Source organism: Epinephelus fuscoguttatus, linkage group LG12 (genome assembly GCF_011397635.1).
Source record: "Epinephelus fuscoguttatus linkage group LG12, E.fuscoguttatus.final_Chr_v1".
Taxonomy (NCBI): Eukaryota; Metazoa; Chordata; class Actinopteri; order Perciformes; family Serranidae; genus Epinephelus; species Epinephelus fuscoguttatus.
Genome location: NC_064763.1, coordinates 15,602,437 through 15,627,082, shown reverse-complemented (window position 1 = coordinate 15,627,082; position 24,646 = coordinate 15,602,437). Strand labels below are relative to the sequence as shown.

The window sequence follows — 24,646 nt, the reverse complement described above, 5'->3', positions numbered from 1 at the left end:
ACCAAGCTTACATATTTCCCTGACGTTAGCTTGTAGCTTCATTTAGCATGTAAGCTATATAATGTGCCTGGAGCAGATGACCATGGAAAGAAATCAGGCACGCTATGACATAATGTTGCACCCAGAGTAGCAAAAATGTAAAGAGTCAAATCCAGAACAGTCTGAAGCCTGAGCTTTACTTTTTCATGCTTGTTATTTGAAGCTTTGGCCACGTTTAATATGAACATCTTTCGTTTCAACACTATATATAAGACACAAAATACAGAAAAGCACAATAGGTCCCCTTTAAATAAACCCCCAGGCTAGTCAAATTTCTATGGAGGAGGAGACATTGTTTGTTGCAAGCATCCATGACTGAGCATTCAGTATTCATCAGCGTCTCCTGACAGTTTGCTGACCGAATGCATCACAATGACAAACAATATCTTCTCAGTCATCATGTTACTGCTCTGCGTTCCTGAGATAATGTTGATGTTGCTGGTTTGAACATTCTGTGGCAGATTATACTTGATGCAGTTGCCATAATCTTTTTTTTTAAGGTTCCCTGCATTTTTCATTGTATTGACATGAACATAAATAATTCAAAGATGGTATCTGTGTTTGCACATGAACACTGAGCTGTCAGGCATTCCTGTCGAGGTTCAACGTTAAAAAGAGCCCGGATAATTATTTGTTTGTTGAAGCTTTATAGATTTATTGACGGCAAAAATGAGACTCTGGGCTGGGTTTGAGTTTCGTGGTCAAACCAAACTAAGACCAGCTTCCCAAAATAGCTCAAAGTTTAATATTTACAGCCCCTGTTTTCCCTTTTTTTTGGCCAGCAACTGTCCACCCCATCACCACCATCTCCTCGTCAGCACATACCCTCAAGGCTCTTTGTGATTTGGAAAATAATTTTCTCTGCTGTGGTTTCTTGGTTACTGGATTTTTCTTCCAGCTCCAGTGAAGTCATACCTCATCTTCCTCTCTTCGCATGCATCAGTGATGTGTCTTTGTCGTTGCAGAGGCTCATGTCCAGAAGCACAGCCTGCAGACGGCGCAGAACCTCCTGCAGGAAGAGGTGGCACGTGCTGAGGAGCATTCAGAGGTAAAAGGCTCTTTTCCTCACCACAGTCTTTCATCAGTTTTGCAGCACAGTTCTGGATGATTCTTGAAAAGCCTGCAGTGTAGCTGACAGCCCTCCCACTTATGTGAAATCTGATCTATAAAGACGTGAGGCATATACATACAGTGAACAGTCCAACAACATCTGAGAGTGACTAAACCCACTCCCACTATGGCAGCCTCCACATACTGTACACTTGCTTTGCCAGTCTTGCATTCATACTATAGAGTTTTAAGGACAGCTACCTATCTACCATTTAGTGCATCCTTTTACTAAATGTTTATTTCTCTTGGGGCTACTGTACCACTAAATATTGAAAAAGGTTCTTAAATTATTTTGCATGGAAGTCCATTTTTCTGACCCTGGGAAACCTAGAGGAAGAAACAATGAAAACATGGCCATGTTTTAGATGGATATGGACGTGATATAACCCATCCTAGCATGTCACTGCTCCATCCAAGTGGGACAATAAACTATACCATATAGTATAAAATAATATTGAAACTGTAGAATGTCTCAATAATACAAATCCCAGAATTCAGTTCAAGACAACACCTTAAACCAAATCAAATCAAATTAAGTTTACTGAAATAGCACATTTAAAAAAACAACCACAGTTGAACCAAAGTGATGTACAAATTAAAAGAATGACACACAAGTATATAGCAATATAACATGTCCACAAATATAAAACGGAAAAGAACAATTACATACGTAAAAAAAAAAAGATTACAGTATACTAAGATGTTAAAACCACTATGAACAACTAAAGGCCATTTGTACGTTTTAAGATTTGTCTTAAAAGTGTCAGTGGAGAGGGAGAGTTTGATTGAGAGTGGAAGGCTCTTCCAAAGCTTTGGAGCAGCTACGGCAAAGGCACGACCCACCAGCCTCAATCATGGGACAGTTAAAAGACATTGCTCTAAAGATCTAAGAGGTCAAGTGTTAGAGTAGCGGCATCCCCTATAGATCAGAGGGGGTAGGAAATGTGCTGTGAGCAGATGCTTTTTAGAAGTTCAACAAAAGAAGACAAACAAATTGCAAATCAGTTCACATTACATGATTAAAGTTACAAATTGTTGTAAGTGTAATTAGGTTTTCTTTTTGAAATGCCCAGAACCGACTGTTAAGAATACTGCACATACCTGCTATTTGAATCCAGCGCAGAAATGGTGGACTTGACTGCAGGTCCTTATAAAGTCTTAAAATGTTTTACAGGGGAGTTGCACCCATTTTCAAAATTATTACATGTAATTCATGTAACAGCTAATTGACAGAGACAGCACACTAGCTTGACGACATGTCCAAACACAAGCATGACACTGAATGTATTAAACTTGAACTAATGACCAAGGACAAATGTGATGACACCGAGAGCACCCAGGGGAAAATTCCAAGTATATGGGAACATTTTCTGTTTCAGAACTGAGAACAATACAACATAATAAAGCAAACATGTTTTGGGTCCATAAAATCAGGCTCCCATTCATTGTCTGTGGAGCAGCTCCAAACATTAGACTTTTTTTTTTTCTTTTTTCTTTTTTTTTTTTTTTTTTAGATATTTTTTAGGGACTTTTTGCCTTTATTTGATAGGACAGACATACAGTAGCATGGAAGGAGCAACAGAGGGGGGATTACATGCAGCAAAGGACACAGCCTTTGTACATGGGACGCCTGCTCTACCAGGTGAGTTAGTGGGAGCACCAGGAAATATTCTTGCAATGCCCCTGTTTTGCTCCGTCTATGCACTTAGGATACACAATGAGTCTGCATCATTCCACCAGTCAGCCTGTTAGTTAGTTTATGGAAGTGGAAAAATGCAGTTGTAAAGTCAAATTGATTTAGAATAATGTGAATCATGGTGGTTAAAGCCAGTACCTGGAAATGCTCTGAGGCTGTGCCGTTTGTCAGAAGTGTCAATCTTGGGATAATGGATCACAAGGCGGTGAAATTGCACATACAGAGTTGTAAGCGTAGAGAGTATCATCAGTGTCATTTTACTTTGCTGTTCATTTTGAATTGACATAAATGTTTTTATTCAGGAAAAGTATATTTTCACTTTTGGAGTGCATTTACATAACAAGTCTGGACTTAAACTCCATTGGTGCATCCATATGGTGGGGGGAGGCCTTTCAAATCAAAATTTCTTCCACCAAAATTATTGCACCCCCATCTGGTCAGTCAGCATTATATTTCTTGAGCACCATCTGCACTTAACTTCCAATCATTGGTAAAAATGTCATGTCTCTATGAAGTACCATTTCACAGGAATTTGCAAAAACATTTCTCAATAATAATAATAATAATAAAACAGGACAAAACAATATCGCAAAAAAAAAAAAATCACTCTTGTAATTAATATTTAATGGACTACATTGAATGTTGGCTTCTAACGTATAAAAGAAGACTTTAGGAAGGTTCTTGTTGGAATAAAATGGTACGCATCATATACAACAGCTTCAGCTTCTGATGCATTAACAGGTGTCCCTGTTAAAATCCTGCATGTTCAACTGGCCTCAATGAGCGAGGGAGTCTTACTCACAGTTGAAACCCACACTGCTGCTCCAGGCTTGGATTGATCCTCTCAGCACACCTCCCCCACCTCACACAGCTCTGATCAATACCGCCATGACTCAGTCATTAGAGCGGCTGTCCCACTGATTGATTAAGCAACACCCAACACATGCCAAACTGCCTGACTCAGCCTCAGTGCTTTTGTTTATGAGCCGGATGCACCAGTAAATGTGAGGTACGGATCTGTTATTTTACACTTTCAATTGTCAAGATAAATACACTCATAAGAGTTTAAAGTTCTACATATAACCAAAGCTCGGTGTTTTTAGTATACCTGAATAAATACAAAGACACCTCTCTGATGTCTCTTCGTCTGTGACTATCTCTTCTGATCTCAGTTGTTTGAGATTCAGCCCTCAGAGGGTCGTTGCTTCACTGAAAAACCATCTCGATTTTCGTGACAACGCAGCAGTTTCCAAAACATCTTTCAGAATTCAGATGTACTCACAGCAGTGCCACTCAGACTGTGAAAATCTGGAAAGGCATGTTTTCCCTTGGCCTCGGTGTCAGACAAAAATCCCTGCCTTTGAAGACTCAGGCCGACGGCTTCTTCTTCCTCCTCTGTTGCCTAAAGTCAAACAAGCTTCCCGATTAGGAAGATTCCTCATCAGGTACCGACATGAAAACAGAAATCTGACGAAGGAAACAAAACCTAAACTTGTTGTCCTCTGAGCTCGTGTAAATCACTCACAGGAGGGCTGCTGTGATACAAATGACCCCTCCGGCCTGTAAACTAAGCATCTGTTGACTTTATCTGTACCGATGTGTGCTGAGCTGAGGGCGCACAGGGCAGACCGGTTTGGGTTTTAACTCTGAGTTCACAGCTTCATTTTCTCTGCTGATTATGTTAAAGCTGTTGGATTGCTGCCAAGAGGGGACTGATGTTACCACAGACTGTGCTGCTGCCAAAGTGATGTTTTGTCTTGTTTTATTGTGCACACACACGTGTACAAAATAGCCTTTTGGGAGACTCTATATATGGTTTAATAATGAAGGGTTCTCCAGAATAAATTTTCGCTGCGTCCACTGAGGTTCTTTTATCTCCTAAAAGCCGCTACAAGGAACTTTTAACTGGATATGCAAAAGTCTCTCGTTTCTTCTGATGTCTGTGCGTGACCTACAACAGCAAATGAGACCATCGGTGTGAAGATAAGCTATTTCTATATAGTGTATATCCATACCTTTAGGAAACTGTGTCCAGGTCCGCACCAGGTCGCTTCCAGGACGAAGTGATTTATGGCACTCAGACGGCACACTTCATCTTACCTAGCTGCTTACATTTAGTGACTCTTATAAATAGTCGCTATTCCTCCTCCTTGACCCGACATCCACGGGGAGTTAAAATAGCAGCAATCATCAGGTAAAAGTTCTGTGAAAGCACTGGACTCACCAACAGTCAGCCACGTCTCAGTCACACAGAGAAAATCCAATCCTCGGGAAGTCAGGAAATCCTTAAGGATAAACGTATTGTTCGCTAGCGATCTAGCATTTACCAGCCCAATCCTGGCAGGAGCCGGTGGGTCCACGGCGTTAGCTGTCCGGGGAACCACACACAGAGGCCGCAGGTTGCGCAGATTCACCCCGCGCCAGCGGGGATGAGGAGAGCAGGGGCCGCGGGGCTGGAACACCTCATCCAGGCCGACGACAGGTACCAGCCAGGTATCGACAGGGTCCAGTGAATGCCGAGAAATAAAGAGGTGAGGCACCGCTCCATACTCAGTCCAAGAAGCCGTGGAAGTGCTCGCCAAACAGCCTTACCAGCCAACCGCTGTGTTTACCCCGGCGGCGGTGGCGCTTACGCCGGAGAGGTGGAGCTGGGGTGTGGCAGAGGTGAGCTGGGATCCCTGATAGGAGAGGGGGCAAAGTTTTCCCATCTTGTTGTTTCATTCATCCCCAAAACAAACACATGCGCGAGCCAGATAAGCGTCTTTATGACAATACGCGCTAGAGCTCATGGGAAATGTAGGCTTCATTCCGGCAAAACACTACCACTTTTGTCCACAGGGTCGCCAAAATCAACTTAAAATGAAAGTATGACTAAATATCGTCGTCAACGAACCTTTATCACGTAACGAAAACGAGACGCAACGTAAATGGTGGTCATGTGGCGAGAACTATAATTAAATATATAATGTAATATTTTTGACGAATAAAAATGAGACTAAATGTAGTTTACAAAATAAAACCTCTGCTAAAATGTCTCTTCATTTTCGTTGACCAAAACGAGACAAGAGGAAATAACGTTATAATGTTTATTTTGCAGTACTTCTGTTTCCTAGGCTGAGCGACGCACTGCACAGACGGATTACAGCTGTGACGATATACAGTACAACATCACTCGCTCTCATGTGATATTGCTTTTATACAACAGTTCAACAACAGCTTAAACAGCAATGCTGAGTAAGGAAATGTTAACAAAAGGTGATGAAATAAAAGTATGTTATGTAGCTCCGCGATCCCCCAGTCTGTTGCCAGGCAACGCAGCACACGCCAGGAACTCACAAGCTACTTTGTATTTACATTGATCTGCAACTGTGTACCTTCGTCCAGTTCGGCTGATGAAACGTTGGCAAACCTGGATGTTGGCACGGCCGGATTCAGCTTCCACTCTCCCTCATCGTCATCAGTACCTCATCAGATGATCATTGATAATTCCTGACCGTGTTCGCTTTATTTTTGCTCCTCTCCAGTTTGTCGAAGTCGGCTTATGTTACACAAACACACCTGGAGGTCTGCACAGAAGAGTCCTGGCTTTCCTTGTCCTCGTCCTCTCCTGACGACCTCTCATAATATAATTCAAATGTAATTTTGGGGAAAATATCCATCTTCTTGGTGTAACGCTATAGTGTCCGTTTGTGTCAGTGTAGCCAGTGTGACAGTTGGTTAATTAACGGCTGTATTTATATTTATTACACGGCTCTATTAAATGCTGTATTCTGATTGGTCAGTCGCAGCATTCAGAGGTCTGATAATACTGTGTAATGACCGTTGCTATGTAGCCCAGCGTTGCTAGGGACGCTTCCCTGACAAGGAGATTCAGCCGTTGCCGGCAGGGCAGGGTGCCCGTCGGGGTTGTATTCCCCTGTCGGGAGTTATTTTCCCAGTATTCGCCGGCTCATTATACATTATCCCTTACTTATAACACCTGTGAGCGGAGTGATTTTACTGTTACAAGTCCCAGTGATGTTATACTCTATATCAGCACTGACGGAATGCCTCTCGTCCCATCAAATTACTCGGTCGGAACTAACTGTTGTATAAATAAATATATATTTAGCTCTAACTAGAAGCTAATTTAGAAAAGAAAATTTTGGTTTGGTTATACTATACTAGGTACTTATACTATATTGACTGGGTATAATAGAATTGCATTACTAAAAAGAGACTAAAATACAATTTTCATTGACTAAAACTAGACTAAAAAGTCATCAGTTTTCATCGACTAAAACGAGACGAAAATAGTCATGGATTATTCTGACTAAAATAAGACTAAAATGCTCAGACTTTTAGTTGACTGAAACTTGACTAGACAAAAAAAGAGTATGAACGTGACTAAAACTAATAAAAACTAAAATGACAGTTTGACACAAAGACTAGACCAAAACTAAAATAAAAACACACCACCAAAAACAACACTAAATGAAAGTTCCTTGTAGGGGCTTTAAGCTGATAAAGAAAACCAGATTTTTTTGTTTCTATTATGTGTCAAAGATCAAGTTACTGTAAGTGAAGAGATGTGAGATAATGTGCGGAGGCCGTGAATTATGAATAAGTAATTATTTGTCAATAAGGAAACATTTTGTTGACACTAACTGATGAAAAATTCTCTGCCATAACTGAATAAAATGCTATTTTTCGACAGAACTTTGGCCAAGTTTAATGGCATTTTTATGTGTGGATCAAAACATTATATCAGAGAGGAACATCTTGGACGACTGTGGTATTTAAAAAAGAAATAAATGTTTTAGAGTTATCCAGTCCTTCATTACACTATCTTTAAATGAGCATAAATTCAATTATACACATTTTTGAAACAACTTTTAATATAAGCCTTTACATGAAAAATAGACTGCATTTGTAAAGCGCCTTTCTAGTCTTCAGACCACTCAAAGAACTTTTACACTACATCACATTCACCCATTCACCCACTGGTGGCCGAGGCTACCATACAAGGTGCCACCTAAGACTCAGTAACCATTCACAAGCTCTCACACACTGATGGAACAGCCATTGGGAACAATTCTAGGGTTTAGTATCTTGCTCAAAAATACTTCCACATGCAGACTGGAGGAGCTGGGGAACTACAGATCCTCCAATTGGTGGACAACCTGCTTTACCTCTGAGCCACAGCCGCCTCTCACCTCAGGGCTGTACGGTTAACTTTTTAGCCCATAACACTGGTGCTACAGACGGTGATAATTTTGTAGCACAGGCCAGAAAGTTTGTAGCACAAGTATAAAATGTCCATTACCGCCTCTACAAATCACAAGTAATGCGGTTCATCATTTAAAAACACTGGAAAAGGATATCAATGCATACAATGCACACAATAAATATAACATTTATAAATAATAAGAAACTGAAATGCATATTTATTTTTTTATAAAAATGTTTTCAGTTCAGACAAGTATCTTATTTTTACAAACAATACAATAATACAATAAAAATATTCTCTCATAATCATAAATCATAAAACATAATTTTTGTCGGTGTATCTTTATTTTGCGGAATTGGCACAACTTCCTCTTCAAGTGTGTCTTTTTCTCTTTCGTTCTCTTTTTGTTTGGGGTTTTTGTCAGGGAGCTGAAAATACCTCTTCAAGCCAAATAAGCAACTCCACTTTAGAAACAAGCCCAAAAAAAACTGCAACCCGTGACTTCCAATATTTGTAAGCGACTTCACAAGAAAACAAGCCCAGAGTCACCGCTAATAAACAGACCTGGCAACCCTGCTTTTGAGCTTGTGAATACCCGCCCTACTCTGCCTCTGATTGGTTTATGATGAAATTTTACTCTCCCTAAGCCAATCATCATCACTTATGCTTCCCCCTCACCTGCCCTCACCAAAGAAGAAAAACTTTAGAGCTCCACTGAGAAGGAGCCTGCTTGGGTGAGAGCCGCCTCAGTGAACTCAAGTAAAGCTCAGTAACGGCGCATTTTATTGTTAGTAACGGTAACGGTGTTATAATGGGGGAGACAGTAACTTTTTTGATTACTCGTTGCTGAAAAAAGTAGTGCCATCAGTAACACCGTTTATTTATAATGCCGTTATTCCCATCACTGCAAACCACACACACACCCACAAGCGGCTCGCAAGCAGTCTGTCGCACACATGCTACTAGGCAAATAAATTCATCGCACAAACATTTTTTCCATCGCATGTGCAACATATATGTCGCACTGTACAGCCCTACACCTACAGAAATAATGTTGCAACTTTTACATGTACCTCCTCTATCTAGATAATCAAGTTTGATCATTTTCTCTGCGCTCCTCTCTAATATCTGTTTCATATCTGCTTTTTATATTGCTGTGGAAAACATCAACACATTTATCCTTCAAACAGCTGTAATTATTCAAGTTTCTTGCCAAAAACCACAATTCAGTCAGGACCACTTTAGTCAAAGAAAACTTTATTTCCATTTGTAGTATTATATTTTGCCATATGGCTCTATTCTGGGGCTTCTCTGCCGTTACTCGGGCCGACACAGAAAGCCTCTTCCATGTGCCTATGTGGAAAGCATAAGGCGGAGAGTGCAGACCTCCCTGCCCTTCCATGCGCCTACATAGAAAGCCTAAGGCAGAGAGAGCAGCAGCAAAGACAAACAGAAATGACATTGATAAGTCAGACAAAGCATGAAAAGGAGGAGCTGGGGTGGAGGCAGGTTGCAAAGCAGCTTGCAGAGGAAGCAGCAACAGTAGGCAGGCTAGAGGAGTTTAAATAGGGCACCCTGAATGAGATTCACCAATTGGATGCATCGAGAGGAATCATGTGATCTATCAGCTGACTCCCTTCCATCAATCAGCTGCTCCATCAGTTGACTGGTCTGTTTGAGATCAGCTGATGTAGCTGGGATGTGAGCTGAACTTGACATCATACCCTGCCTGAACTAACGCTATGCTCAATTTTACAAGACTACATTTGAACACATCATGATTGTGATAAAATTTACCTTCACCAAATGCTCATTTTTACAGTCTTCAACAGGAGGTTAGTTACTGCAGGGGGGCAACCAAAATATTGTTTGATAATTGTATTTTTCTTGTCAAAAATTGAAATATTTCTGAAAATACACACAAACATGAATCCAGCATAAGAGATGCATGATATTGGATTTTTCTGCCGCTGATATGCCAATATATAACAACTCATTTGACCGATAACTGAGATTGATATAGCCACTTTTATCCCCACCTAATTATAGTGATCATCAAGTCTCTTCTGTAGTGGAATTAACACCATATTATGCATGTATACTCTTATCTTGACGGCCCAGCAGATGGAGACATGAAATACACTACTCTTCAATGTATTTAATATTCATTCATTGAAAAAATTAAGAAAAAGCATGTTGGCCTATTCTGATATATCATTTTAAAGCCAATATTGGCCGATACCAATGATGTGCTGATATTATCGTGTGTCCCTATCCAGCATATTTTGCCTTTTACAACAACATATCTTTGTGAAGGTGGAGTTCCCTCCCTTACCTACCTGAAGAGCAAAAACAGGTCAAGACTGCAGCCTGAGGCTGATGTGGCCTTCTGCTTGACAACCTCCATCCGCCTGGTTAAATATGCAATACTGCTTTATACTGTATATGTAGCAGGGGGTCCGTGCTCCATCTCTCCTTCAGCTAAGGGGTCCTTCACCTCAACACTTTGAAGATCCCTGGAACAGGGCTTGAATGCACCATGATGTATCTCAGTGCAACATCCGTGAGCTGTTAGTTGCGGCCACCGGGTGCTAACATTAACTAGCCAATGTCAACACAGGTTTGTTGTTCACAATGTAGCATCATCAGGGAAACAACAGGGTGCGTCCTCTTACACATCAGTAGTGCGTTAACGGTGTTCATTTGTACCAAAGGAATCCAGAGGGTGAATTTTTTTTTTTCCAGGATGGCAAAGGCCTGACCCACCCTGCTTTCTGTGATTGGCTAGACCTGGTTGTGTTTGCAGGTGGATTGGTTTGGTTTAGGCATGAAGAGTAGGATTGGTTAGGGTTAAGGCAGATTTATACTTGTGCGTCAGCTTTATGCAGAGCTCACACACGTTGCTGACACCGTTGTGAGCATTTATATTTGTGCGGTGGTGTGAGTCACTCTGCAGTTACGCCACCAAAACACTAGTAGGCGGCGGAGGTTTCTGTGAAGTGCTGAAAAGATTAGTTGATTCCAAACAGACATTAAACATGATTTAATAGCGACAATTAAATCAATTATAAGTACACAGATTGGCTTCACTATAGGGTGAGAATATCAGGGTCGGCCAGTCAGGGGCAGGGTAAGGCAGAGTAGGGCGGGTCATGCTTCACCACTTTAGAAAAAACAAACTCGTGTCCCTGGGAAGATCTTTTCATCCCAAACATGTTTTCTATCATTGCTGGGGCGCCGTTAGTTTCGAATCCTGCTATTTAACCATTGCACAACAGTAAAACATCAGCCACTGCCATCAGTTCATGGTCAGTCATTTTATTTGCTGATAGGCCGATGGCAGTTAACAAGGTGAGCAGTGGCAAATACCGAAAAATCAGTACATTTCTAAATTAATTATTCTGCAGAGTACTGTCTATTATGATTGTTCTGTCCATGAAATATCAGAATATTATGAAAAAAAAAACAAAACAAAAAGGACATATTGGAATCATCTTGTTTTGTCTGACCGACAGTCCATCATCCAAAAATATTTACTTAACTGTCATAGAAGCCCCAAAACCTTGTTTGAGAAGCCAGATAAGAGCTAGATAGTAGTAAGGTTTTTTGCTCAATTAATCAGTTATCGAAATCATTGGCAATTCATTTTCTGTCAGTCTACTAATCAGTTAATTGACGAATCATTTTGCCTCCAGCTGGATCGGCCATTTGTTTTCCTCCATAAAAATGCCTATTGTTTAACAAGTGAAAATCAGCAAGAGCTGCGGGAGTGACAATTTAATGTTAATCAATGTCAAGTTTCAGCTGTGGCTTTGTGCTCTATTTTTATTTCCACACTCATTTATTTGTGTATGAACATTATGCTTCAGTGCAGATTATTGTTTACACAGACACTGTACATTAAAATTAAATGAGCTCTCCTTGTAGCAGCTGTTGTATATTGGCAGTAAGGACAATGCATTCACTGCGACCTGAGGTTATTTAACAGCGTCTGCGCCAGATGGAGAAAGTCTCACATCACAGAGGGGGAAGACACAGTAGGAGGAGATGTAATAAACCATAAACTCCACCAATCACACAACAGGGTTGACCAGGGGCAAGCGACTGTTATCGGAAGGACAGTGAACAAGGCTGTGTGAGAGTCTCTGAATTAAAAAACTGACTTTTCTTAAAGGATAAATCTGCTGATATTCTGTATTTTGTCATGGTTGATACTAAATACTAACAAGTGCTGTCTGTGTTTGAAAGGATGATATGTGTTCTTCCTTTGTGCTCTAGAGCTCCATTGTTGTCCAAAAACTATTCAAATACTTAGTAACCCACAGCTAAAAAATAGTCCCCAACAAGTGCACTACATATATATATATATATATACAGTACAGGCCAAAAGTTTGGACACACCTTCTCATTCAATGCGTTTTCTTTATTTTCATGACTATTTACATTGTAGATTCTCACTGAAGGCATCAAAACTATGAATGAACACATGTGGAGTTATGTACTTAACAAAAAAAGGTGAAATAACTGAAAACATGTTTTATATTCTAGTTTCTTCAAAATAGCCACCCTTTGCTCTGATTACTGCTTTGCACACTCTTGGCATTCTCTCGATGAGCTTGTGCATATGTGTATATATATATATATATATATATATATATATATATATATATATATATATATATATATGTATATATATATGTATATATATATATATATATATATATATATATATATATATATATATATATATATATATACACATATACACATATATATATACACATATATATATATATGTGTGTGTGTGTGTGTGTGTGTGTGTGTGTGTATATATGTATGTGTGTATATATATATATATATATATATATATATATATATATGTATGTATGTATTTAAAGGGATTATATCTTCGGTAGAAGGAATGAGCTTCAGACAGGGTAGAGAAGTTGGACAGTTTAAAGACCAACACATTGTTGGTTTTGATCTGTTTCTTCTCTCAATGAAGAAAATAAAGAATATAACCACATTTAGGACTATCAGTATCTATCAGCTGCTATCAGTATCTTCAAACAGCGCTGGAGTTTTTCGCTACACTTTAGTCCCCATGGAAAGAGTCTGTCGGACAGCAGGTCAATCTGTGCACACTGCACCAGTCAGTGAGGAGAAACCAGGTCACTGGGAGAAATCAGGTTACACGGGACACTGAGGACACATTTAGATCAGAAACAATCAACCAGTCAATCGACTGAAAAATTCATGCCAACAATTTCAATAATAGATTAATAATTTGAGGCACTTTTTTCAAGCAAGCACGGCATTTGATGGTTAAACCTCCTCAAATGTGGATATTTTCTAGTATTCTGTATGAAGACTGGAGAGTTGGACAGTTGAAGACGTCACTTTGGGATTCAGGAATAGAGACGCCATTTTTTGTTATTTTCTGCCATTCTATCGACCAAATGATCAGTACATTTGGAAAATATTTGTCAAATAAAGTGATGATCATTAGTTGCAGCCCAAGGTCAAACTATTTTGGACTGTTAAAGATAAAAAACGATGACTGGCCAGCTCACTCAGTGTAAAAGTCCAAAGTCCATCCTTTTGTAGTACATGGATAAACCAACTCCTTTGTGTCTTCTTGAAGGCTCTCTAGTCGAAAAGGAGTTGATTTATCCATGTACTAAAAAAGGATTTTTAACTACAGTCAGAGTGCTTTGGATGCATTTTTGGACTGTTATTGTGGACTGTTCCTTGACTACAATTTTTGTTAATTTGTATGTGTTTAACTAATTTTCATGGAGGAGAATTAATGGCCAACTAGAGGTAAAATGATTAGCCAATCAAAATTAAACAAAGTTACTCAGCAACTAGTTGGATAATCAGTGAAACATTTAAATTACATTTTGAGCAAAATGCAAAAATATTTGCTGGTTTCAGTGTCTGAAATTTAAGCATTTGTTACTTTTTATTGTCTCATATGACAGGAAACTGATTATTTATGGGTTATGTACTGACCAAAATACTTATTGTGTCATATTTTGGCATTTCTCACAACATTCCAGCCCAGTTGCCAGAAGAAGATGTTAGCATGGTTCATTTCTGCAAAACACGAATTTGGCACGTATGCATGTTTAATACGCCTCATATCAACATTTCTAAAGTGACATAATATACTGTATAAGCTGACTTTTATCATCGGGGTGTGGAGGTGATGATGGATGGCATGTCACCTAGGCTAGACATCCGCCAAGCTGCAGACTACTTCTGGAAACCAGCATAAAAAACAATCTTGTTTTTAGTTTGTTATTTCCGTGTTTTCAGCTGCTTTTTAGGCACCAAACATGGCTGCTATGTAGTGACCCGTCCGCCGGGGTAGCACCACGAAAAAGCAGTTTTTTAGCGAGACATTGCTGCTTATCCAGTAGGGGTGGGTCGATACAGCATAGTATCACAATATTTTTGTGTGGCAATATCGTATCGTCACTTTTTTTCATTAAATTGATTATTAATATGACAAACACAAATTAAACTTCAGGTAGCCTGCTAAGTAAGGGATAATGTATAATGAGCCGGTGAATACTGGGAAAATAACTCCCGACAGGGGAATAGGGTTTCATTCCCCTGAAGGGAGTTATTTTCCCAGTATTCACCGGCTCATTATACATTATCCCGCTTATTACACGGCTAATTATCAGTTAAATAAATAATGTTGTCTGCCTCTGTGAAGTGCATTAAAACCGACCGGATTCGACAACTTTTGGTGAAAGTTTTGTACTCACCCAGGCTTAGTGGACTGAACTGAGGCATAAAACTCGCGTAAAATGTCATTAAGCATGACTGCCGAGTGTGTATTCAAATCCGTCTTCTTTTGTTTTTGGCAGAGAAAGTCCGTAGGTATTCTTTTTCTTCAGCGGCATCCGTTAAAATCAGCCACTTCTGTTTGTTTTTTCCCTCGGAAGTTGTTTGACAGCTGCAGTGTTGCAGGGCAGCATCCCTAGCAACGCTGGGCTACATAGCAACTGTGTGTAATGACCGTTGCTAATAGCAGCGGTCATTACACAGTAATATCAGACCGCAGAATGCCGCTACTGACCAATCAGAATACAGCATTTAATAGAGCCATGTAATAAAATAATATAATCCTATCCTATTTTCAGTCCACTACATACATTTTACTGCCGCAAAAAAATTTTAAAAAATGGCTGAAATGAGTTGGACTGACTGAAAACTTTTATATAAACTCTTACTAGATAAAACAGATGTTGATGAAGTTTTCCTTAAAGTGATAGTTCAGGTTTTTGGACATGAAGTTGTGTGAAACGTTGACCATTTGTAGCTCTGATGTGACGGTGTCACTACTCTCAACGAGCCTCCTGCTCTGAGAAATCGCCTGTAGCTTACCGGAGAAAAAGTAGCTCTGAAGATGTACGGGGGACTCGTAACCAAAAGGTTTTAAGCTACAAAAAAGTATGCATGTGTTTTGTTAGACTATTTCAATCATTTTAAAACATCCCCACATTACGTCAGACCTTGCTATCAATTGGGACTATTTTCTGGCCAGTATCACTCCGCCGTGCAGGCCCGCAAGACAGCACACCAACAGAAATCAATAAGACAGTTCATCACCACGCCGTGCAGGTGCGCAGGATAGCAACTGCTAACGAAAACTTCATTGGTTGTTTCCAACAGAGAACCAGTAGACTATTATTAGTGAGGAAAAAGATGTACTAGCCCTATATATACCTACTACAGCGCAAACACCGGCTCAGGCTCACGACACCCCCTCGTCAGCTGCTGTAGGTAAACAGGTATAATCCAGAGAAGATTGTGCCTCCCACCCAAAACCAGTATTTTCAGCCAAAACATGATCTTTTTCCGAACCATAACCAAGTGGGGTTTTTGCCTAAACTTCTCCACACATTAACCACAGTGCTGTAGAATACATAAAGTTTAACCTATCTGTTACATAATAATGTCAAAATGTAATGCGTCTGTGGTTTGTAGAAATTTCTAATGCTAACATTTTTTTCTGGTGATTGGGTTGACAGATCATTGGTTGCCACAACATAAATGCTATCAGATGAACGAATACAATCAGATGTCCATGTTGTCATGTTGTTTTTAAACATAAACTTGGTCATAGTTTTGTCCCAAAGTAGCATTTTTACTATATAAATATAAGAAACTTAGTTGACACAGTTAGATATTTGCTGGAGAATTTTTAATAATGAAACCATTAATACAGTTTTTTTTTCTTTTTAAGCATTTGAGCTGGCAGCACAGTCAGATGAGCATGCAGTTTTTCCTCACAGTGCCAGCCGGAAACAGATAAATTTAGACTTCCAGAGCACTGTGTCAGTTTCATTTTTTGTTGCACTAACTATCAGGAAATACAATGACGCACAGCTGAGTGTTTCCTTTCATCTCACCACACTGATCTCACAGCGTCACTTTACCTCAGCGGAGTCATTGTCATGCACGTTTGTTTTTACAAAAACCTTGTTAGAGACCTGTTTATCTTTACACATGGCCATGAAATCAGGTTCCACCAGCTGAGATGCGTTACTCTAATCCCCTACCCCGATTATGGAAATCAGGCTACGGCAGAAAGCCAACAGTATTTTTACTATTTAAGTGCATGTAAACAAACACGAAGCTCTATATTTTGGCTACAAACACCCTACTCTCTCCCAGAATGTAATTTAAAGCCCGAAATGTGAATAAACTCATTCTTTTTAGTCTCAGCAGGCCTGTAAAACTAAATCAGCCCCGACTGTGGTTCATGTAGTGATTACTTTACAAATTTAACTTCTGTCCTCCATGTTCAGCTCAACCAGACGAAGCTTCTCACATCCTGGGAACACATACAGAGACGGATCACACGGCTTTCAAGTGTTGCCAAAAGTAACAGTTGCGGCACATGGACCTTTTGTTAGCTGTGTAAAATGTACTTACAGTGAAATACTGTAGCCGTAAACTATGCCAAAGTTCATGGGTAAACATCCCCAAGCTGATTAAATCCTCATTCTTCTCAGAGGATTTTGTTTGAACGCCTCCCCGTGGTCGGACCTCCCTTTGTGAGTTGTCCTGTCTGCTGATGTCGGTTTATTTGTCTGCTCTGCTTCACAGGAGCTGCTGGAGAAGTTCATGGAGGGAAACCTAAGCCTGGATGAGTTCCTGGACTCTTTCCAAAGCTCCAGGAAGACATATCATATCCGCCGGGCTCAGGCGGAGAAGATGCAGGAGGTCGTGCAGGCCAAGCGACAGCCGAGCAAAACCAAGAGAGTGGAGGAGAGCAAAGAGGTAAAGAAGGACTCGGAGCAGCCGCAGGAGCCTCAGCGGCCCAATGGCTTTGTAGCACAGGGACCTCTTCGAGTGTTCCAGGTACGCTACGGCCTCACGCCAGCTATCCTCCTCCCCCATTACCCCGTTTCTCCCCCTGCCTCAGCTCCAGGCCATCAAAGTAGTACTCCCCCACCTGAACCGGGACAGACCCACATCCTCAGCCCCAGCACCCCACTCCCAGGACACGGCCAGCCGGTCGGCCTCAGGGTTATTGGACAGTTACCGGGTGGCTGGCCGGCTAATGGGCGGCCGGTGAGAGTGCAGCAGCTTTATAGGCCGAACCCTCAACAGCCTGAGCCGCCGTACCGATAAGCTGGAGGAGAGGGGAGGAGGAGGAGGAGGAGGAGGATGAAAAGCCGGTTTGAGAGGTCTTCCAAGACATGGAACCAAACAGTGGCCGTCACAATCATGTAAGCAAAGACTGATTCAGAGACAGGCAGCGCTGCAGACGTCCGTTTCTGTTCTCCATCCATGACACACAAATGTAACCAGAGCAGAGACAGGGAGGCAGCAGGTGACTAGGACGAGGAGGGAGGACTAGGGATGGGCTCCGATAGCAGGATTCGGTTCGAGACTGACGAATCTCTTATCAAATCTTTTATGTCTCCTTATTGTTTCTCATTTATTATGGAAAACACAGATGAATCTGATAGCCGATTTATGAGCTTGGCTGTCGAGCGCCGTCACTATGACTGCAGAGTAGAGCACAGTAACACTGAGAGTGAAAGCAGAGATGATTGAAAAAAATATGAAATTGAAAATAATCATTACACAGATTATTAACATGAGCGTACCACTTCAGTCTGATCTGCATAGTCTGGATGTGAAGTAGCTACCACAGCCCTGCATGAATAACTGACCTTGTGATTTAAATAGTCAAAACATTATGATTTCTTACATTGTAATCAAAAGAAATGCATCAAGTGCAAGTGGAACTTCAGCCAGGAAAGGTAAGAGAGCTACCACGACATACGCCCTATCGGCTCATTTCGTTAGAGGTTTATGGTCGGCCTTTTGCCGGCTTGCTGCTCTGATTGCCATCAAAACATGAAGATTGAAAAAAATAATGGAGATTTAGGGAAGTAAAATTGATTTTGTGGAGGAGAGAACTGTGGCTTTTAATTTCCCTTTCCCCCCCAAAAGAATGTTTGTTGTTGGAGCAGCTGAAAACACAGTAGCCGTCTCTTAAAACTGGACTAAATATGGCTAAAATTTGTTGACCTTTAATTCAATTTTATTCATAAAGCCCAGTATCACAAATCACAATTTGCCTCAGAGGGCTTTACAGCATACGACATCCCTCTGTCCTTTGGAAAAGTCCCCCCAAAAAAACCCTTTAACAGGGAAAAACAAAATGGTAGAAACCTCAGGTACAGCAACTGAGGAGGGATTCCTCTTCCAGGACAGACAGACACGCAATAGATGACGTACAGAACAGATCAACATGATAAATGTACAGTGATCCATATGACACAATAGCTGGTTTTAGCCTGGTTTCACTACCAGAGCGTCAACATTTGCTGCTTGGGCAGCGTCCCCGGCGTCACTGCAGTGAACTTAAGGCACCATTCAGTGTTGATGTGAGACACATCGGGCTTTACGCCAACTTCAATATAAACTAATTTGTGTCGTTAATAGACGCTCAGAACAACGAATGTGGTTTAAAGACCATGAAAGTCAGCTCAGGGTGGGTGGGCCCAACAAACAACAGACTTTGACCCAGGAGAGCCGTGTTTGAGAACAAAAAAACGCCAATTCCGGTTGCAGCATTTGTGGCACTCGAAGCTGGGTGTTTCTTGGGGACATCTGCAATCTTTCCCTAACTGTAACCAAATAGTTTTGTAGCCTCAACCTAACCGCTGACCCCTTTTTGCCAGTGCGTGAAGATACAACTTAAAAGGCTGCCCTCTGCGTCTTTTAAGTGACGCCAGGGGCTTCTGCCCAAGTAGCAAAATTTGGCGAATAGGGATGAAATCACTTAAATGGGTTTAGGTTTACAAATGTGGTGCCGCCATGGTCTACTTCACCTACAACTCGGATTTATCTGTAGTAATCAGCTTCTGATTCTTCACCAAATGTGGCAGTTAAAATGACCAGTAGGATCATCTTATTGACATTCAGTCCGTAGCTGCTAAAATTAAGTTTCATATAAAGTGTCATCGTCATCTTCAGGTACAGGTTGTGAACCATTAAAGACTGTAGTGTTTCTGTCTCCTCAGCCAACAACAAGCAGGTAAACATCCACTTACTTTAACCTTTAATTACTGTAAATGCTTAAAGTTAAAAGGATTTGATAAAATGCTATCGAACCCCATCCCCAGGGAGGACATGGAAGTTTTAATTATTTTTGATTTTATTATTATTATTTTTACATCCTACACAGAGGGATGTGAAGCACAGGGTTGTGAAGCACATCTTCACCGCCGAAACAAAAAGATAAAGGATCTCATTGTTCATTCATACACCTTAAGGACAGGGAGAGGCTTTGTGAGACGAGACGAGTCATCGTGAATGATGGCATCAATAAAGTGGTGTTTAATATAAACTCTCATTGTTTTTCGTCTTATCAGATATTACCAGTCATACCTGGAAAAACTCCTGAGATCACAAGTGCTGATAATAGATCGCTGCAGAGTTTAAACAAACACAACCAGAGCAGAAGGTATTTATTAATAATTCCCAGACTGTAAACTGTCCGTATTATTTGCAGTGTCATGTGTGTTGGCGTCACAGATGATTCCCCCAAAGCTGTCTGCCTACTTGTGTGATTTCATGAACAGTGTTGGAGCTCACACGATTTATTTATTCATGTAAATCCCATTTTAAATGGCTGACTTCAAAGCTTCTTGTTTACTGTGCTAAATGAAGAGCTGCTTCTCTCTTTCAAGGCAGCCAGTGTTTTTATTCCCCCCCCCTCCGTACTGAGATGCAGAGTGAGGGGAATTTAATCTCTATGAGAATGCCGGCGCTCTGCAAGCCCACAGACGAATATAAGGAGGTTTAGGAGGTTTCCTTCTCATTTCATTCTCCTTTTTTCTCATTATTCATCCTTCAGCATTCGAAGGGAAAAACTCTGGGTTGTAGTATTTGATGGTTCTGCTCTTGAACAAACATTTTGCTCATTAATAACTCATATGTACATGCTTACTACAGCTTGACAAAGTACATGAAAATGCCTTTTGCAGGCCGGTGCCCAGTTACATAAAACATCTTTTAGGATTTTTGTGTTGCAAAGAAAGAATTGTTCTAATTAGGAAGTATTTCTAAATAAGAGTTTTAAATGTATTTCAAGGTTCAGCTCGAGGTTTTGGCCATCATTTCATATATAATAACACTCAAGCTGAGATCTGTGAATGAAGTGACATCACTAAAACAGTCCCTCCAGGATTACGCTGGCTTCTTGGGCATTGTTGCGACCTTACATACCTGATTTCATGGCAGCCTTTGTAAAAGAAATTGCAATGCATGTTGTGATGTCTTTAGGAGTTTTTTTGCAATAAAATTTCAGGAGTAGTGATGGGAATTGAGAACTGGTTTGAAATTGTCCAATCCATTGGAATCACATGCCTCAAACTTACCAATTCCTTTCGTTGATGCTGGCGTGTTTTTTTCTGACACACTCTTGCATTGCTAAGACGTCAAACTCCCGCTGCTGGACATTTGCAACAACTAGGAGTCATAGCAGAGAGGCAGATACAGAAGAGGGCTTCATCTCACGAAGAAAGATGATCACAGTCTGCTTGTTATGTTATTTTTTGCCTTTATTATAGAACAGCTGGAGAGTAACAGGAAACGGGAGAGAGAAGAAGAAGGTTGGAATCATACCTGAGGTACTGCTAAGTAGGGATGCGCGCGATTAGACGGTTAAACAATTAAACGTCCACCCCCTTGCTAGTCGGCACCAGAAATATTAGTTGGTTAAACCAATTAGTGTTTTATTCATGTACAAGGCCGCTTAACTGTCATGCAGCGGCCCGCCACTAGTGGGAGCTTAAGAGCCATCAGACAGCAGTCCCCCTCCCCGCAGTAAGGCTCGAGGAGACTGGAGTTTAAAAGAGCATGGTGGGAAATTGGAGAGATGTCCTCTCACAAAACCAGCACCGTTTGGCAGAACTTTGATCTAGAAAAAGAATTCAGCAGCAGTTAATCTTTTTTTTATATTATTTGTTAAATTTAAGTGAGTTGTTGTCAGGTAATGTGCAGGTTTACATTCATACTGCACGGTGCAAAATGCCTCATTTCAGCTGGAATTTAATTAGAATTTAGATGTTGTTTTATTAACTTTCAAGTGAACTGCTATCATTTCTGTCAGATAATCTGCAAGGTTCAATGTGCCCCACATTTCAGAGGCAGTTTATTTATTTTAATTGTTATTTTAGTGGTTAACTTTTGACTGAGTTGTCGTCATATTCACATTTATACCGCATGGTGTCTTGCACTTCAGCGGCATTTAAAATCCGACATGGTTGTTGAAGATTGTGATTAAAGGCTTCGAAGGGCTCTTAATGCACACAATGTTTTTGGGACAATGTTTCAAAAACTTAACAATAAATTGTGCTAAATTTTGACTGATTTCTGTGTTTTCCTTTTTTAGGCTAGCTGACTAGTCTTTTTTGTTTTATTTTTGTTTAGTTCACAGGGATATTAGTCACCAGAAACAACCCTACTGCAAAGGCCTCAGCCTATGTGGGGCGCACGCTCTACCCAGTGAGTTGGAAGGCGCCCCTGTAAAATGTTAATTTCAAGTAAGGATGGAAACAGCAGTAATATGCGGAAACATCCTTCTACACAAAAATGGCTTTAACTCCAGGAATGCCATGTATTTGAAACTATTTGAATCTTTAAGTTATAGTAGCTTTATAATTTTGTGATAACATTGGTGCCACGCAGGCAGACTGATCAGATATCAAAAAGGGAATTGATAAAGAGCCGGACCGATGGATATTGTAACAAAACTGACAATGGTATTGATATCAATAAGTCTCAGCAATTTCCGTTACATTAAAATTGCAAAGGTAGTTTCAAGCTTCTTTTTTTTTTGTCAAAGTCAACTTCTTCCAGTAAGAATTAATCTTGTTATTTAAACTACACTAATGTAACCAAAAACCACGCACATTTAATCAAACTCACCTCGAGTCTTTCAGCACGTGCCAAAAATCTGGACATAGCAGCCTCTTGTCAACGCCTTACAGCCATTCTCCAGGTGTGTTTTGCGGCACAAAGCATTTGTGTTACACCACGACGTTGTGTGCAGTACAAAACAGTTTACCCCACTTTCCTGCTGAACATAAGGGAATTGCCTTGGGCGGTCTTTAGCAGTAACATTGTTGGTGAACGTGAGACGTTTGTGTTGCACGTCTGCATCTTCACAAACAGAAACCAGGAAGTGAGGTTGATGACAGTATGCGGGGGAGTAGTTAGAAGGATAGGTTAAATTTGCAGAAAAGTTTGAGAAAATTGTGATGTCGCACAGATTTCACTGCTGGAAAATGCGTTACTGTTGCAACCGCAACTTTGCAGCATCCTGGAGGGGCTGACTGAAAAGTGGTGTGCCAAGAGATGCAAAATTCTGGGTACAAATACTCCACATTTTATCTGTTATTGTTTCTTTAGTTCTGCTTGTCTGCCCAGGTCTTTGCTCTCATTTCTGATGATCTGAGTTGAGGTAAAAATTGGAAACATCCTTTCATCCCTACAAGCTAAATATCATTGTAACTGTAGTTCCGACTTCTGATGGAGAAGCTGATGTTTGCTGTAAAGAACGAGCTGCAGACAAGGATGCTTCACACGTTACCTGGAACACAAAGTTACCCAACATATCCTGTTCTTTCTGATGACATATACATGTTTCCTATTTATTTTTTTAACCTCTATTTCTGAGTGATTTTCTGTTGGTTTTTTTGTTTGTTTGTTTTGCTTGTTGTGTTCCTATGGGGAGATTGAAAACCAATGAATATATTAAAGAACAAAAAAGGCCGGCACAACATCAGGCAGGCTGTGAACAAACCTCCAGAAGAGAAAATAAAGGCGAATAGTAAAAATATTTTTGCTTGATTATAACCTGTCTGATCATCTGACTGCTTGTGTTTGTTGCCTTGAACTTGTTGGCAGTGTTGCCACATTCACAGATCTATCCTTGATGAGTACAGTGTTATTATATAATATGAATTAATGACGGCTTAAAGACCCAACAGAGGTATTTTTAACCATCAAAACTGTTTTTTAATCTGTGAATTAAATTGAAATGTGCCAAGAGGATTGTGACAGGATTTTTTCTTTGTCTGCTCTTTAGCCTTATGTTAATCTGACCTTTTATTTAATTTGTATTGTTGTTTTTATTTAATTTCATGCCTTTGACCACAGGGTTTTGTTTACAACCTCTTACTAAATAAAAGACAGATACCTCGCCTTTAAAATATGTTAATTAGTTTGATTTCTAATCAAGATTTGAGAAATCATTCAATATTTTAACTGACCTTGCAAATCTGTTTGAGATATTTCTTGCAACTCCCTTAAAAGAATAGTTTGTTGAGAGATAGATGAAAATATCGAGGCCACTCTCATGTTTGTACCATAGACTGTTCAAAAATGGACGTAGCTACCATGACTTCACAGACTGGTTTGTGGACTCTTGATTGAAGCCACAATTTCAGTATTTTGGGTGTCACCATCTTTGATTTTTGGAGCCAGAAGTGACCATATTTGGACAAGAGGGTTAAAATAACCCGAACGCTAGCTGCTAGCTTGGTTAGCATGGTGCATTTATAGCTATGGTTAACTGTAATAATGCTAATGCAATCTTTCGCTATTGACACATTTAGTTAGCATGGTGCATTTACAGCTATGTTTAATTGTAATACTGCAAATGCTAATTTTTGCCAGTGACCATATTTGAACGAGAGGGAGAAGATGAACCCAAAGCTAGCTGCTAGCTTGGGTTGCACAGTGTATTTAGCCATGATTAACTGTGATAAAGCTAATGCTATCTTTTGCTAATGACCATATTTGGACGAGAGGGTGGAGATAGCCCTAATTCTAGCTGCTAGTTAGAACAGTGCATTTACAGCTTTAATTAACTGTAATAACACTAATGCAAATTTTTGCTTGTGACCATGTATGGAGAGAATGGAGTTAACCCTTGCACAAGCTGCTAACTTGGTTAGCACAGTGCACTCACAACTATGACTAGATAGTGACCATATTTGGACAAGAGGGGGAAGATAACCTTAATGCTAGCTACTAGCATG

At 40.3% G+C, this 24,646-nt stretch overlaps 1 protein-coding gene across 1 annotated transcript in view; it reads left to right on the top strand.

The window, feature by feature from the left end:
• The window catches only part of vps37d (VPS37D subunit of ESCRT-I), a 61,242-nt gene extending 37,427 nt beyond the window's left edge, over positions 1–23,815 (top strand). The window contains exons 3-4 of the mRNA XM_049591270.1: positions 1,005–1,087; positions 17,184–23,815. Coding sequence (XP_049447227.1) covers positions 1,005–1,087; positions 17,184–17,711 — 611 coding nt within the window. The 3' untranslated portion in view covers positions 17,712–23,815. The remainder of the gene's footprint in view (positions 1–1,004; positions 1,088–17,183) is intronic.
• The last annotated feature ends 831 nt before the right edge of the window (positions 23,816–24,646 follow it).